General features: G+C 43.6%; 1 protein-coding gene across 5 annotated transcripts in view; it reads left to right on the forward strand.

The window, feature by feature from the left end:
• The window catches only part of exd3 (exonuclease 3'-5' domain containing 3), a 451,102-nt gene that overhangs the window by 81,456 nt on the left and 352,976 nt on the right, over positions 1–16,670 (forward strand). For 4 of the 5 annotated variants that reach the window (XM_087998598.1, XM_087998600.1, XM_087998601.1 and 1 more), the window contains one exon: positions 11,118–11,182. The exons of the other annotated variant lie outside the window; for it this stretch is intronic. In XM_087998598.1, the coding sequence (XP_087854724.1) occupies positions 11,118–11,182 (65 nt within the window). The remainder of the gene's footprint in view (positions 1–11,117; positions 11,183–16,670) is intronic. 5 annotated transcript variants of the gene reach the window in all.

A 16,670-nucleotide genomic window follows, 5' to 3' on the forward strand; every position in this document is an offset into this window, starting at 1 on the left:
ACGCTCCTTCATCAGGTGATTGTCCTGATGACAATCACCTGATGAAGGAGCTAGTGTGCTTCCAGTTAAACCTGTTGGACTATAACCTGGTGTTGTGTGATTTTTAACGATATAGATTGGCGTAGGCTTGGAGGGCCGAAGGGCCTGTCCTGTGCTGTAATGTTCTTTGTTCTAATTGTTCAGTTTGTTAGGAATTCTGTTTTTTTACACACTGTTGGAGTTAGATAAATAAATTGTTACTTGTTAATTGTGAAGTGAATAAAAGGATTTCATTTCATTTAACCACTCCTTTATAACAGATTGTGGGGTGGGGTGAGAGAGAGAGATTGTATCCCTTGTCACACTTCTTTATCAGGTTACAAAGCTTGGTGCTCCTCTCTGGGTGTTTTGGTTTTAATTAGAGGAGGGGTGTCAACCTCTGCTTCCTAACAGCTCTTACTGAAATGCTGTCCCACTGTCACTAGCTCTCGTTATGATGTAGCATTCCTGTCACTGGCTCTTGCTGGGATATAGTCTCATTGTCACTGTCTTCCACTGGGCTTTAGTTCCACTGTCACTGGCTCTCACTGGAATGTGTGCCATTGTCATGGGCTCTTGCTGGTATATAGTCTCACTGTCACTGACTGAAATGCAGTCCCACTGTCACTGGCTCTCGCTGGGATATAGTCGCGCTGTCACTGGCTCTCGCTGGGATATAATCGCGCTGTCACTGGCTCTCGCTGAGATGTAGTCACACTGTCACTGGCACCCGCTGGGAGACAGTCCCGCTGTCACTGGCACCCGCTGGGAGACGGTCCCCTATGCACTGGCACCCGCTGGGAGAGGGCCCCCTATTCCCTGGCCCCCGCTGGGAGTGGGCCCCCTATGCCCTGGCACCCGCTGGGAGTGGGCCCCCTATGCCCTGGCACCCGCTGGGAGAGGGCCCCCTATGCCCTGGCACCCGCTGGGAGAGGGCCCCCTATGCCCTGGCACCCGCTGGGAGAGGGCCCCCTATGCCCTGGCACCCGCTGGGAGAGGGCCCCCTATGCCCTGGCACCCGCTGGGAGAGGGCCCCCTATGCCCTGGCACCCGCTGGGAGAGGGTTCCCTATGCCCTGGCACCCGCTGGGAGAGGGCCCCCTATGCCCTGGCACCCGCTGGGAGACGGCCCCCTATGCCCTGGCTCCCGCTGGGAGACGGCCCCCTATGCCCTGGCTCCCGCTGGGAGACGGCCCCCTATGCCCTGGCCCCCGCTGGGAGAGGGTCCCCTATGCCCTGGCCCCCGCTGGGAGAGGGTCCCCTATGTTCTGGCTCCCGCTGGGAGAGGGTCCCCTATGCCCTGGCTCCCGCTGGGAGAGAGTCCCCTATGCCCTGGCTCCCGCTGGGAGAGGATCCCCTATGCCCTGGCTCCCGCTGGGAGAGGGTCCCCTATGCCCTGGCTCCTGCTGGGAGAGGGTCCCCTATGCCCTGGCACCCGCTGGGAGACGGTCCCCTATGCACTGACTTTCATTGGGGTGTAGTTCCACTTACTGTCTCTCTCTCACTGGATACAGTTTGATCTGCTCTCCCTCTCAGTGGGATACTGTTACACTATGATCTGTCTCTCACAGGGGTACAATTCATCCTGCTCTCATAGAATCATAGAATCCCTACCCTAACCTATTACTCTATATTTCCCCCTGAGTAATGCATCCTTATCTGTCTCTCACCGGGGTGCAATTTGTCCTGCTCTGTCTCTCACCGGGGTGCAATTCGTCCTGCTCTGTCTCTCACCGGGGTGCAATTCGTCCTGCTCTGTCTCTCACCGGGGTGCAATTTGTCCTGCTCTGTCTCTCACCGGGGTGCAATTCGTCCTGCTCTGTCTCTCACCGGGGTGCAATTCGTCCTGCTCTGTCTCTCACCGGGGTGCAATTCGTCCTGCTCTGTCTCTCACTGGGATACAGTGCCATGCAAACTTGATGGGGTGCAGTGCCCCAGGTACTGGTTAACTTTGGGGTACGCAGTGTGTTATGGGTTTGCAATAACTCTGTTAATTGTGAACTGCTTGAATGAACTTCTTCATTGGAGTTGGTTTGAAGTGTACATGACAGTAAGGTCACTGAAATCATTGTGCTCACATTTTCTCTGGGGGGACTAGAGTGCTATCACTTGATGAGTAATTGAGAGGCTCTTACTAATATCCTGGAGGCTTAGGTTCGAAAACCATCATGATAGATGGTGAAATTAATAAATCTAAAATGTAAACCTGATTTGAGTAACAGTGACCATGACAATAATCAGCTATTGTCATAAAAACCCATCTGTTTTACTTTTGTCTTTCACGGAAGGAAATCTGCTGTATTTTCCTAGTGTGGCCGACACATCTCCAGACCCACAACAGTGTCGGTGACTCATTACTGCCCTTTGTAATACCTCAATAAGCCCCTCAATTCAAGAGTAATCAGGGATGGGCATCAAATACTGGCTGCATCTGCAACACCCATATCACACACGAAGTAAATTAAATATAGTTTGACTCCACTGTTCTTTCTCTGTGGCCCAAGAAATGTCTTCTTTTTTGAGTATATATATCCAAATGCTTTTTGAAATGTACCAATAAATCAGCCACCAGAACCAGGATGCAAGCATCATACCATATAAGGAGTCATGGTGTCGACAGAAGACAACAGAATCTCCCCCCTAGTTTTTTTTTTGACTTAACGATGAAGGGAAGATAGATCGTTGATGAAAAAGCTGAACATGGTTGGGCCGAGCAAGTTACCCTGAGGAACTCCTACAACGATGTCCTGGAGCTGAGGTGACTGATCTTCAGCAACCACAACCAACTTCTCTTTTGCTTTGTGTGTCTCCAACCAGTGGAGAAACTTTCCCCCGCAATTACCACTGACTCAGGTTTTGACAAGACTTCTTCAATCCACACCAGTCAAATGCTGCCTTGTTGTTAAGAGTAGTCACTTGTACCTCATGTCTGCAATTCAGTTCTTTGGTCCATTTTTGGACCATGGCTACTATCACGTAAAGAATCTCAAGGCTCAAACAAGCAGTGAAGAAGAAATCTTTCATAGAAACTCGAGAGATGTCTGTATGCAATAAAAGTAGACTCTAGCTTGTCAGGCCTATATTTGACATCACATCCATAGCAAAATGGTCAACTGGCAAAAGTAAAACTGAAATGTCCCAACCAGACAATTTGAGATAGCAACAAATGTTGGCCTTGCCAACGCACCCACATCCACTCCCAAGAATAAAAAGAAAATCCCCAGGATAATGCAAGTCAGAGATGACCCCACACTTAGCTGAATGAGAAAGTGGATAGACTCCAGTCATGTGCAGACCATCAAGACATCAGAGTTGATTCTGATATCTGTCTCCAGGCTGTAGTATCCTGGTTAGTCACTTATCCTTGGTGCTGAAGATTGATGCTGCTCAGAAACCGACCAACTTCTAGAAAAGTGGGCAGGGTGTTATAATTACATTATCAATCAGTTGTGATCCACCAGTGAAGAAGTAATCAACAGTCTGAGATGGTTGCCATCAACTGCCCTCGAGATAGCTCTCCCATGCTGTTAGAAACAACAAACTCAAACAAAACTCCTGTCAGGAGACTAAGCTTGAAGAGCTGCTGTGACCGAGCTCAGGCCCAGAAGAGGCCAACTTCAGAAGCTGCTGCTAATTCAACTGGGACCCACAAAGGGCCATGAGCATGTACGTCAACTTATCACCATCTAAAGAACACTCTGCCGTCTGGTTTTCCTTCAGCACTAGACAACTTCATTTTTAACCACATTATACTGAATTTACCATGTATTTGCACACTTACAATCTGTCTAAATCATCTTGCAGCTCCTGTGCATCCTCCTTACCATTCTTATTGCCATCAAGTTTTGTGACTTCAGTAGCCATGGAAGAATTACAGTCAAAAAAGTGTGTTGCTGGAAAAGCACAGCTGGTCAGGTAGCATCTGGGGAACAGAAGAATCGACATTTTGAGTGTAAGCTCCTCGTCAGGAATTCCTGATGAAGAACTTATGCTAAAAATGTCTACTGTCCAGCTCCTTGTATGCTGCCTGATCGACTGTGCTTTTCCAGCACCACACCTTTTGACTGATCTCCTGCAGCTGCAGTCCTCACTTTCTCCTAATGGAAAAATTACATGCAATTCCTTCATCCAAGTCAACCGTCTGAAGGTTTCACACATCATTAACTCTGTGTCACCTCTTTCAAATCCAAACAAATATAAGGAGATGAAATCCTGAAACAGCAACTTGTCAAGATTGCAGTTACCTATCGTATCCTGTTCTACTTGACCAGAACTTTTCTGGGTAAAAATCACTTGTGCAGTCTCTTATGTACCCAGAGGAACCCTACTAAACCCCTCAGATGATGTACATATTCATCTTTCAAGAAGGTCATGGTTGATTTGTTTGTATTTTGATTTAAGAAATTCAATGCAGCTGACTGTATACAATGGATATTAACGTTTTACTCTTTTGTCTTGGAATTTGTGACACTCAAACAGATGAAATTAGAGAATCATTGTCAATTTGCTTTTCTATGGTGAGTTTATCAATCCATATTTTCAGTGACTGGGTCTGTTCTGAATCTACCTACTTGTCACGGTGATGGTATCACACAACATGATGGAGGTTATGTGGATATTGTGTGATACTATCACTGTGACAAATGGGTTGACCACAACAGAAGCAATAACCACTTGAACCACATCCACACTGTAAATACACTTGAGTGGAAGTAGTTTGGCAGTGCATTGACTGACACCGCCAAACATGTAGTGCATCTGACAAATCACATGTCCTTTGAAAGTGAGACACTTGCCTCTTGCACAGCTTCAATTTAGTCTTTCTCCATGTGGTCCAATGGGAATAAGTATCTGCTCATTTGAGTTTCTCTATTTTCAGCTAGTCCACCACAAACCAGGATGTGATGAAAGCACAGATTCCTTGAAAATTGCGTTCAGCTGATCTAGTGCACATATGTTGGGATTCCCGATGACTTGTCATTCGAATGTCTGGTGGTTCATTCAACATTGTGAACTCATTCACTAAAGGCATTTGCACGATGTAATTATGTTGCAGCAATCTAGATGGGCCACAGTTTCATGAATGTGTATTTATTGAGCATATGAACTTGCTAACTTGTGAAGTTGACTTCAGTTTTAACAATGCCATCCAGATGGTGTTACGGTAGGATCTGCTCATGGTCCAGTTCTTGATAACATTTTCATTAATTTGCAGGATAAATACTTTCAACGGAATGAACTCTAACCACCTACTCCTGCATGATTCCAAAACATTAATGATATGTTTACTATATTGGAATTTCCTTACACGCCTCAAAGGACTTCACCCTGTGCTCACATTCACCTTTGAAATGGAGCAGTCCAAACAACTCTTGTTCTTCCATATGTTAGTTGAGAGACATGCTAATGGGTTTTCTGCTGTTTACTACAAGCTCATTTTCACCATGTATGTTGGGATTCCTCACATTCTATGTGCCATAAAATTGGCTTTATTGACTTAAATATTGTTACTTTGGTTCTGTGCGGGCTAAGTGGTAACAGCATTCTTTGGCATATTGCACTCTCTTTTGTATCTTGCCAGATTCTGCCCCATGCTTGAAGGATCTGCACTTGTCAGGTATTGTTTGGCCAGTTCTGTCGTCTTTTCCCATTGAGTGATGTCCATGTTACTGTCACTGTTAATGAGGCTTACATCCAGAGGGTGAAATATATTTTCTGCCAATCTCAGTTGTCTCTCTGTCGCAGTATCATGGAGGTGCCTCTGGTCTGTTCTTTACAACTGTCTCCCCTTAGGCAACACTGGTGAAAGATGTCCAGCTCCTTCCTTTGCTGGTATTCATTACAATTGGTACTACAATGGACATGTACCATTGTACCTTTAATCGACAGCCATGTTAGTGCTGTGGGGATGCCTACACCATCTGGAGATGCTGAAAGCCAATGATACTTTGCCAGCTTTTGAGTGAATGTTTATCTTTACATCTCCCTCTCGAGAAGTGTTGCTTCTGGGTAGAGGAAGTGAGGAACATCCTCAATGTTCTGTTACTCACTCACAGAATTCGGGGTGGGGGTTGTACAGTGTGGGAGACATGGTGTCTTTGTTGCTATCCAGTCATTGCTGTCTTGGTCTTTTCACAGAAGATGCATAGTTCACCCTTAGCACCTCTACTCTAGTGGTCTTTGAGAATATCCTCCATTGTGTTGTGTGGCAGTATCACCATGCTAAATAGGACAGAATTTGAACAAATCTAGCCACTCAAGACTTGGCATCCATGAGGTGCTGTGAACCATCAACTGCAGCAGAACTGCATTCCAGCACATCTGTAATCTCAGGTTCAAGGATATCCCCCCCTCAACCATTGCCATCAAGCTAGGAAATCAATCCTAGTTCAGTGGAGCGTGTTGGAGGGCATGCCCAGGAGCAGCACCAGGCATAACTGAAGGTGAGCTGTCAACCTGGTGACACCACTAAACAGGACAAGAACATAGAACAGTACAACATAGTACAGGTCCTTCGGCCCTTGATGTTGTGCTAACCTTTTATCCTACACTAAGATCAAACTAACCTACTTACCCTTCATTTTACTATCATCCATGTGCCTAGCTTAAAGTCCCTAATGTGCCTGACTCTACTACCACTGCTGGCAGTGCACTCTTTACACCCATCACTATCTGTGTAAAGAACCAACCTGTTACATCACCCCATAAACCTTCATCCAATCACCTTCTAATTATGCCCCCTCATGATAGCCATTTTTGCTCTGGGCAAAAGTTCCTGGTCATCCACTCTGTGTATGCCTCTCATCATCTTGTACACCTCTATCAATTCATCTCTCATTCTTCTTCATGACAATGAAAAAAAGCTATAGCTCACTCAACCTGTTTTCATAAGACACACCCTCCAATCCAGGTAGCATCCAGGTAAACCTCCTCTTCACCCTCTCTAAAGCTTCCATATCCTTCCCAAAATGAGGCGACCAGAACTGAACACAATATTCTAAGTGTGGTCGAACCAGGGTTTTATAGAGTTGCTGCATGACCTCGCGCCTTTTAAACACAATCCCCCTGCTAATAAAAGCCAACACACCATATGCTTCTTAACAACCCTAACAACTTGGGTGGCAACTTTGAGGGATCTTTGGACATAGACCCCAAAATCCCTCTGTTCCTCCACACTGCCAAGAATCCTGCCTTTAACTCCGTAATCTGCATTCAACTTCAACCTTCCAAAATGAATCTCTTCACACTTTTCCAAGTTGAACTCCATCTGCCACTTCTCAGCCCAGTTCTGCATCCTGTCAATGTCCCGCTACAACCTACCACAACCCTCCACATTGTCCACAACTGCATGAACCTTCATGCCATCAGCAAACTTACTAACTCACTCTTCCATTTTCCCATCTATGTCACTTATAAAAATCACAAAGAGCAGAACAGATCCCTGCAGAACAGCACTGGTCACCAAACTCCAGGCTGAATACTTTCCATCTACTCCCACCCTCTGTCTTCTATGGACCAGCCAATTCTCTATCCAGACAGCCAAATTTCCCTGTTTTTCATACCTCCTTACTTTTCCGACCATGGGAAATTGATCAAGCCTTGCTAAAATCCATGTACAAAATGTCCACTGCTCTACCATCATCAATGTGTTTTGTCATATCTTCAAAGAATTCAATAAGGCTTGTGAGATATGACCTGCCCCCCTCAAAGCCGTGCTGACTATCTCTCATCAAATTATGCTTTTCCAAATAATCATCAATCCCGTTTCTCAGAATCCTCTTCAATAACTTGCCCTCATCAATGTAAGACTGACTGGTCTGTAATTCCCAGGGTTATCTCGAGTCCCTTTTTTGAATAAGGGAATAATATTTGTCACCCTCCAATCATTTGGTGCTACTCCAGTGGACAGTGAGGACACAAGATCATCATCAAAGATGCAGCAATCTCTCCCCCCACTTTTCATAAAGCCTTGGGCATATCCCATCTGGCCTCGAGGACTTATTTACCCTCATGTTTTCCAAAAGTTTCAGCACATCCTCCTTCCTAACATCAATCTGTTTGAACGTATCAACCTGTTTCACACTGTCCTCACAAAGACAAGGTCCCTCTCATTAGTGAATACTGAAGCAAAGTATTTATTAAGGACTTCCCTTACCACCTCCAACTCCAGTGACAAGTTCTATTATCAGCCCTACCCTCACTCTGGCCATTCTATTGTTTCTCACTTAAGTATAGAATGGTTTGGGGTTTTCCTTAATACTGCCAAGGCTTTTTCAAGCTCCCTTCTAGCTCTTCTAAGTCCAATTTTCTGTTCCTTCCTAACTACCTTGTAACCCTCTAGAGTCCTGTCTCTTGGAGTCATAGCGATGTACAGCATGGAAACAGCCCTTTGGTTCAACTCGTACATGCTGACCAGATATCTCAACCCAATCTAGTCCCACCTGCCAGCACCCGGCCCATATCCCTCCAAACCCTTCCTATTCATATACCCATCCAGATGCCTTTTAAATGTTGCAATTGTACTAGCCTGGTATTCTTGCTATCTGCCCTGATGAGTGTAAGATCATTTGTCAGTTTTAGTTTGCTAAGTTTTCTTTATCCAAAAGTATTAAAGGATCTAGAATTAGCTCGGAGACCAGCCACTTTTCATTGGTGGAAACAGTTTGTGACCAAATGACAAACTTCTGTTCCTATAGCCCTGTATGTTATTAAAAGAAAGTGTTGTTTAAACATCAACCTGTTTGGGTGTTATGGATAGGGTGAATAGCCAAGGTCTTTTCCCTGGGGTGGGGGAGTCTAAAATTAGAGGGCATCAGTTTAAAGTGAGAGGGGAAAGATTTAAAAGGGATCTAAGGGGCAATGTTTTCATGCAGAGGGTAGTGCGTGTATGGAATGAGCTGCCAGAGGAAGTTCTGGAGGTTGGTACAATTACAACATTTAGAAGGCATCTGGATGCATACATGATTAGGAAGGATTTCCAGTGATATGAGGCAAATTCTGGCAAATGGGTCTAGGTTAATTTAGGATATCTCGTTAGCGTGGGTGAGTTGCATCGAAGGGTCTGTTTTCATGCTGTATATCTCTATGACTCTATGGTATGACATACCTATTTGGCAGATGGAACTTGAACTTGGATCTTCTGACCCAGAGGTCTACCACTGTGCCATGACAGCCCCTTCCAATATGTTATATAGTGACAGATACTCCCCAATATTATACCCAGTGACACTGTTATATACAGTCACAGAAAACAATCCTGTTGTACAATAATACTGTACAGTGAGAATGGCTCTTATTATCTCACTAGTACTGTGGAGATGCCTCTCCCAAATTGTTGTATTTCATGTATTAAGGTAATTACAGACTTTTGGATAATGGGGATCATCCCTCTTAGGCTGATCCTGTTGTTATTGATGTCTGTATACTTCCAGCAGCATTTCTGGATCATGAGGAGGAACGGCTGCTCTGTGGGATTTTCTTCAAACTCTTATCTAGGTGACATCTTCTAATTTGAGTCCAAGTGGAGACTGATCTTTCATGATCTTGATCTCTGCCTTGGATGAAACCTGCCACCAACCAACCATTGGACTGTATTGGAGTAGCAATGTAAAGAATATTAATTTAAAACCCATTGTAGAAGTTGGTGAATTTGAATTGACCATGGAGCTTGAGTTGTTTGGTGCAGTGAAGATCCACATGTGAAACTGGGATGTGTAGTGCATGCTGGTGGCACTCCCAGTGTAATACTGAGGGAGTTCAAGGTGCTGTCATACATTTGAGGCATGAAACAGAAGTCCTGTCTGCACCTTGGAAATTGCGGGTATTCTTTGCTGAATAGCAGGAAGGTCTTCCCCAGTACAGCTTGCTGGCAAATGTTTATCCTTTAATCAACGTCACTCACTCATTCTTTGGTCATTGTCAGAATGCAGTTTGGGAGTTTGCTGCTGCATTTTCTACTGAAATAACATCAAAATGTACCTCAAGAACAACAATAATAACTGGTATTCATATAGCACTTTTTAATGTATTGCAAAGTGTTCACAGGAAGCTTCAATGTGAGGATTAGACAGACAGCTTTTTCACAGCTGCTCCCAAGGCTTTTCATTGCTGGTTCAGCCCTGGTGAAATGTCCCTCCTTGTGCTTGCATGCCCCCCTTGTTTTCCTACCTATCCTGACAGCACAGCCAAGTTTAAAGCCTTGGTGCATTGGATCACGAATTCCTGAGTTATTACACGGATGGCCCACACTGATGAAAATAAGCAACACTTGGAGACACCAAAGCTTGCGCTAATTGCTTGGCAATCCACTGCAATAATCTGATGCAATATCATGTCCCTATGAGAGGTCACAAAAGCAATCTCTTGTATACTGAGCTTTGGTCAGGGCATGGATTTGAATTTCCCTTTCACTTCCTAGAACCCAGCTCTTTGGGGCATTATTCAGTATTTCACCTTGGGAATGCAGGAAGCAAGAGAAAAGAAATGGGTTGGATGAGGAGGATAAAGGAGAAGGACTGGAAAAGGAGGTTGTGAGGGGTGAGATGTGTGGTGATTGTGGGGAGGTCGAGATGGGGGAGGTCACTATTGAACATGACCTGGAGCACCCCATATACTGTTATCTAATTATTAAATTGCTAATCTTGGGCTGTTTTGTTTTCCAGTGATATTGCTATTAAACAGGAACTATGGTGGAAAGGGAGGGAGAACAGGTGGAATCTAAAAGAAAAAGGCAGAGAATGGGGAATAATGTTAAATGAGAAGTTTACTAAACAAACCCATCCTGGCTGGCTGCAAACTGTGCCAAGCTGCGTCTCCATTGATGTGCTGAACACAGGATGGCAATTTGTTTAACAGTGTGAAAATACACCCTTTGCATTAGTGAGTGGGGACAGTCCTGCGAGGATTAATAAAACCACTGAAATGGTAATGTTTGTTGGAGGTTTGTTTGCATTGTGAATGAGGTTCAGCTGCTAATCTTGAGTGACAGCTTGAAGGTTAATAGTTTTCAAGGTGGCACAAAGTGCCCATTCTATGCTCAGTAACAATACCACAGTGTTTCAAGTGCATCCTGTCACAGGCAATCAATCTGCTTCTCCCCAGGCCTGGACCCTCTCCACTTGCTGGATATCCTGCAAGTACTTTGGACAAAGAAAGAGATTCATGAGGTAAGTCCCCTATTGATGGAACCTCATAAAAGATCTTGGGATTTATGCAGCGCGGGTCTTCTGCACTAATACGGGGAACCATGATTTATGCAAATTTGTGTTGAGTTACATTAAGTGGGTTTGCATTGGTAACAGTGTATCTGAGGGTGGGGGAGTGGGGTTAACTTGATATAATGAGATTCATATCATGTAACATGACGTAACTGATCACGTCTCTGACATCAGTAAGAGAGAAAACATCAGTCTGGAAAACGCATGTGAAGGGAGAGGTCTTCGACACTACACCAGAGAGCTATATTTGAGAAACTACAATGTGCATGTTTGAATAAAGGCGTGTTACAAAATATGAGAGTTGAAGAACCTTAGTTAGAGATAAGGAGTAAGCAGTCTAAAAGGTGGTGTATATGCAGGCACCCGAGCCTGAGATATTCCATATAGTTATCTCCCCTGAGATATTCCGTACTGTTCTCCACACGTGCAGGGAGCAGTAACAAAAACAGAAATTGTTGGAAAAAATCAGCAGGTCTGGCTGCATCTGTGGAGAGAAATCAGAGTTAACATTTTGGATCCAGTAACCCTTCTTAGAACTAATGGTAGCTAGGAATGGTTGGTTATTATGCAGAATGTAGGGTGGGGGTTAAGATAGGTGGGCTAGAGCCCAAAGAGAGAGAAGGCAAAATAATGGATGACGGTTCATCTAGGAGAATGAATGGCTGCTAATGGGGACTGTTAGTGCCTAACAATGGAAAGTGTTTAATAGCAAATCATATGAGGGGGTTAGGGTAAGATCATGGAAGTATATGCTTCAAACCCTAAAACTATTGAACTCAATATTGAATACAGAGGCTGTAGAATTCCCAAGTGGAAAATGAGTTCTTCTAGCTTGTGCTGAGCTTCTCTGGAGCACGCAGCAAATCTGAAACAGAGATAGTGGCCAGGGAACTTGATGGTGTGTTAAAATGGCAAGCAGGTAACTGTATTGGCTTAGAACACAAGACAGAACATGGTGGCAGTGAGGGGGGAGCAAAAGACTTTCAGAGCCGGGATCTGAAATGAAAACTGAGTCTAAAAGACACAACTGATAAAGGAAGACTCTGAAGACAAATCTTCTTTGGAACATTCTGAGAATAAAAAGGAGTCAACTGAAGATTTCAAATTACAAATCCCTGAGTGAAAAGTCTCCAAAAGATGAGGGAAAAAACACTGGAAGACTTTGAATTCTAGCCCTGAACCAACAATTCTCTGGCAAAGGAAAACATAGGGTCAGGACATTTTTAACAGTAAGAAAGAAAAATCCAAGTACTCACCCAGGTTGGTCAGTCATGATAGTCCATCAGGATGAGAGTTTGCCTCAACCGTTAGATAATGCAGTGAGTATACACTGAGGGCAGATATGAGAGCTTTGGAACCAGCAATGTTAGCACTATAGCACAACTTGAGACTTGCACACAAAGGAGCAGGGCCATCAAGTCAGCCATGCTTTTATATGCTGGAAACCCCATAGATGATCTGGTTAGACCAAGTTTGGGGAAATACAGTAGTGTTTAATTAAAACATCCAATCTGCACTTTGGCACCAGAAAAAAAGGAGTGGTAGAATGGATGAAATTTAGTCAGTGATCTCAACATTTGGGAGAATCAGTGGATTTTTAAGAAAATTTATATAGTCTAGAAAAGAATGTTGCGTGCACGGATCTTTGAAGGATAAATTTATTAGACTGCAATAACAGTATAAGGGATGAGAAGTTATCAGACTTTCTTCTGAGGAACACTTCACAGTGGAGAAATCAGAAGTCAGAGCCCATGAGTTAGTGCTGCAAGCAGCCATCAGGATGCCACATTTGGATGGTGGGACATCCTTCTGAAAGGCTACCAGAATGCCAAAAGATTGAGAATCAATGTTGATAGAATGTTGTAGGGATCAGTGCTGGGGGCACTATTACTTCCAATTAGTGACTTGGATGAAGAAAGTGAATGTATCGTAGCCAGGTTTGTGAATGACACACAAAATAGGTGAGAAGGCAAAGAAAGCCAGGAAAGGTGCCACAAAAAGTGCAGTAAGGTTAAGCGAGTCGGCAAAAACTTGGCAGATGAAATATCACAGGGGAAATGTGAGGTTAGAACCATAGAATGATGCACTTTTCACAAAAGGAAAGGAAAGGCTGAATATTATTTAATTGGGGAAAGACAGAAAGCTACAATATATGGGAGTGGGACACAAATAGACTGTTGGCCTTCATTTCAAAGTGACTGATGTATAAAAATAGGGCGGTTTTGCTAAAGCTATATCAGGCGTTAGTCAGTCCACAATTGGAATACTGTGATAAGTTTGAAGACCCTTACGTAAGGAAACATATTGGAGGCAGTCCAGAGAAGGTTCATGAGGTTGATTCCAGGTAAGGAGGGATTTTCTAATGAGGAGCGGCAGAATATTCTGGCCTTATACATTGTGGAGTTTAGAAGATTGAGAGACAACCTTATGAAATGTGCAGGATTCTTGCGGCACTTGACAGGTAAATGTGGAAAGGTTGTTTTCCCTTGTAGGGTCCTGGTATCGGAGATGGTAATCTCAGACTAAGGCTTGCACATTTAAGACAAGTGAGGAGGATTTTATTTTCTGAGGGTAGTGAAAACGCTGTTGAATTCTTTACCACAGATGACTGTTGAGGGCAAGTCATTAAGTATATTCAAGGTTGAGATAGGCATATTTTTAATCAGTAAGGAAATTCAGGGTTATGGAAATAAATCAGGGAAGTGGAGTTGAGGATTATTAGCTTGGCCAGGATCTCATTGAATGGCAGAGCAATCTCAATGGACCAAAAGATCTAATTCTGGTTTTTGGTTAAGTGCAACGAACGCTCATCAGGAGGAGCTAAGTGCCACTCATGATCAATTGGGAAACTTAAGAGAATATTGTAAGTTAGCAGTGTCTTTATCACTCAAAAGCAAATAAATTAAAATTATAAAAGATGGAAAAAGTTTAAGTTAGAGACACAGAACAAAAACATGAAGAAAACATTCCTCGTGGAGATCAAAGAGAGTGAAAAAAGATTCTGTACCATGAATGTCAAGAAACAAGAGTTGAAATAGAATTTAAACTCCGTACAAGAGCAATTGCTTCAATACTGGCAGACAGCTTGTCTGACAGTTTGAAGCCTGTGATATTCAGATTTGCAAATGAAGTCTTCGAAGGGTCAGAGGCACAGGTTTCCAGGTACATAGACAAATCACCAGGAAACTTAGCCACCGAGGGCAAAATGTTAGCAGAACAGTAAGTATACTGAGGATCCCGATTCAGATTCAGAGATTCGGAATATCTCATTGTTGAGTTGAAATGCACGTAACTGTCTTGGTTTCTAAGAAAGGAATAAACCAACAATGGCTATCCAAAGAAGTTAAGGAGAGTTGAAAGAAAAAGAATATAAGCAGGCAAAAGTGAGTGATAGCCTTGAAGACTGGGATAAATTCAGAGTCCAGCAAAGAAGGACTAAAATGATAATGAAGACAGAGAAATGAAACTGTGAGGGCAAACTAGCAGGGAATATAAAAACTGACAGTAAGAGTTTCTTCAGTGTATAAAAAGGAAGAGGGTGGTCAAAGTGAACATAGATCCCTTAGAAAGTGAATCTGGGGAGATGATTATGGGGAACATGGAAATGGCAAACAGACACTTTGCATCATTCTTTATGGTGGAAGATCCCATTAATACAAAAGAATGTGGGGATGGGTGAAATTAAGTACCATCACCATCGCTATCACTAAAGAGGTGATATTAGACAACCCTTAGTGTCAAAGTCAGATCAGGCCCCAGGCCCCGATGACCTGCACCTTAACTCTTTGAAAACCATGTTAGAGAATTGGAGCTGGATGAATTCAGGATCATTCGTGAGGCAGAGATTATAATAGATAAAAGCAACAGGGAGGTAGTTACTCCCAGAAATGAAGATACTTGGGTGACTGTTAGGAGCAGTCAGTGTAGGAATCCCTTGTGGCTGTTCCCCTGTATAACAGGTACACCACTTTGGATACTGTTGGGGGGGGGGGGGGGGGGGAAGGGGGGAAGTGATGACCCAAGGGGTAAGCCATGGGGTACAGGTCTCTGGCTAGAGTCTATACATGTTGCTCAGAAAAGGTGGGGGGAAGAGGAGTGGTGCATTAGTTCTGAGGAGCTCCATAGTTAGGGGGACAGATAGGAGGTTCTATGGGAATGCGAGAGACTCTCAGTTGGTGTGTTTCCATGCTGTACATCTCTATGACTCTATGGTGAGCGTGACGCAGGGTCTGCTGAGGGATTTGGATAGGTGAAACAACTAAGCAAAAACTTGGCATATGGGACTAAAACCATTAACTGTTTTATTCAGATGCAGTCGGATCTGCTGAGTTTTTCCAGCACTGTTTGTTATCGTCATACAACATCCTACTCATTCTGGGTATCATGCCAGTTAATCTCTGATCTGCCTCCAAAGCATTTACGTTCTTCCTTAAATAAGGTATTCAAAACTGTACACACTACTCAAGATGTGGTTTCACCATCTGTAGAACTGAAGCATAATATCCTTAAGTTTATGTCCAATTCTTCTTGTAATAAATGGTAATATCCCATCAGTGTTCTTAATTACATGCTGTACCTTCATGCTAACCTTTTGTGACACATACATTGAAATACCTAAATCCCTCTGCACTTTGGAATTCTGCAGTCGCACAATAAAGGGCCCTTTAGCCTATCAGGTTTGCACTACTCAAAACCAATGACCAAAATATTCTAACTTCATTTTCCAGCACTTTTCCAGTCTTGTATATCCTCGCAACACAAGTGTATATCTAAATGCTACTAATATGTTATGAGGTTTTCTGCCTCAGCCATCCTTACAGGCAGTGAGTTCTAGATTCCCCAGCCTTTGGGTGTAAATAGTTCTCCTCACATTTCTTCAAAGCCTTCTGCCCCTTTAAATTTATGCCCCAGTCGTTGATCACTTCACCAAGGGAAAATTTATTTTTCCTGTCTCATTGTTAGTAATCACTTACTTATAAGTTTGATTATTCACCAAGAAAATTCCATATCACTGCTTATGGGATCTCTGGGTCCTTGTGTGGCTGATGATCCTGAATCTTGGAGCCACATCTCCAACAACACATTTGACAGGTGTTTCTGGGAGATGGAACTGGTCCTTGGCCTTGGGTTCATCGACATTCCTTTCTCAAGTTGTTTTTCTGCACTTCCTTTCGTCGCTGGGTATTCTCAAAGAATTGTGACCGTTCATACAGGAGTTTCCTCCAAGTTGGGCTCCACTGAACAAATTGACATCTATGTTATATTTCTTGAGGCAAGCCTTTAGGGAGTCTTTGAAAATACTTCCTTAGTGCATCTCATGCTCAAAGGCTGTCTTAGCTGGCCAAAGATGATTTGTTTTGGCACTTGGAACTCAGCCATCCTAAGAACGTGCCCGGCCCAGTGAAGTTGGTTTTGGATGATTTTGTCCTCTGCTGGT

Source organism: Chiloscyllium plagiosum, unplaced genomic scaffold (genome assembly GCF_037043375.1).
Source record: "Chiloscyllium plagiosum isolate Xiang-an unplaced genomic scaffold, Cpla_swu_hap1 HiC_scaffold_21, whole genome shotgun sequence".
Classification (NCBI taxonomy): Eukaryota; Metazoa; Chordata; class Chondrichthyes; order Orectolobiformes; family Hemiscylliidae; genus Chiloscyllium; species Chiloscyllium plagiosum.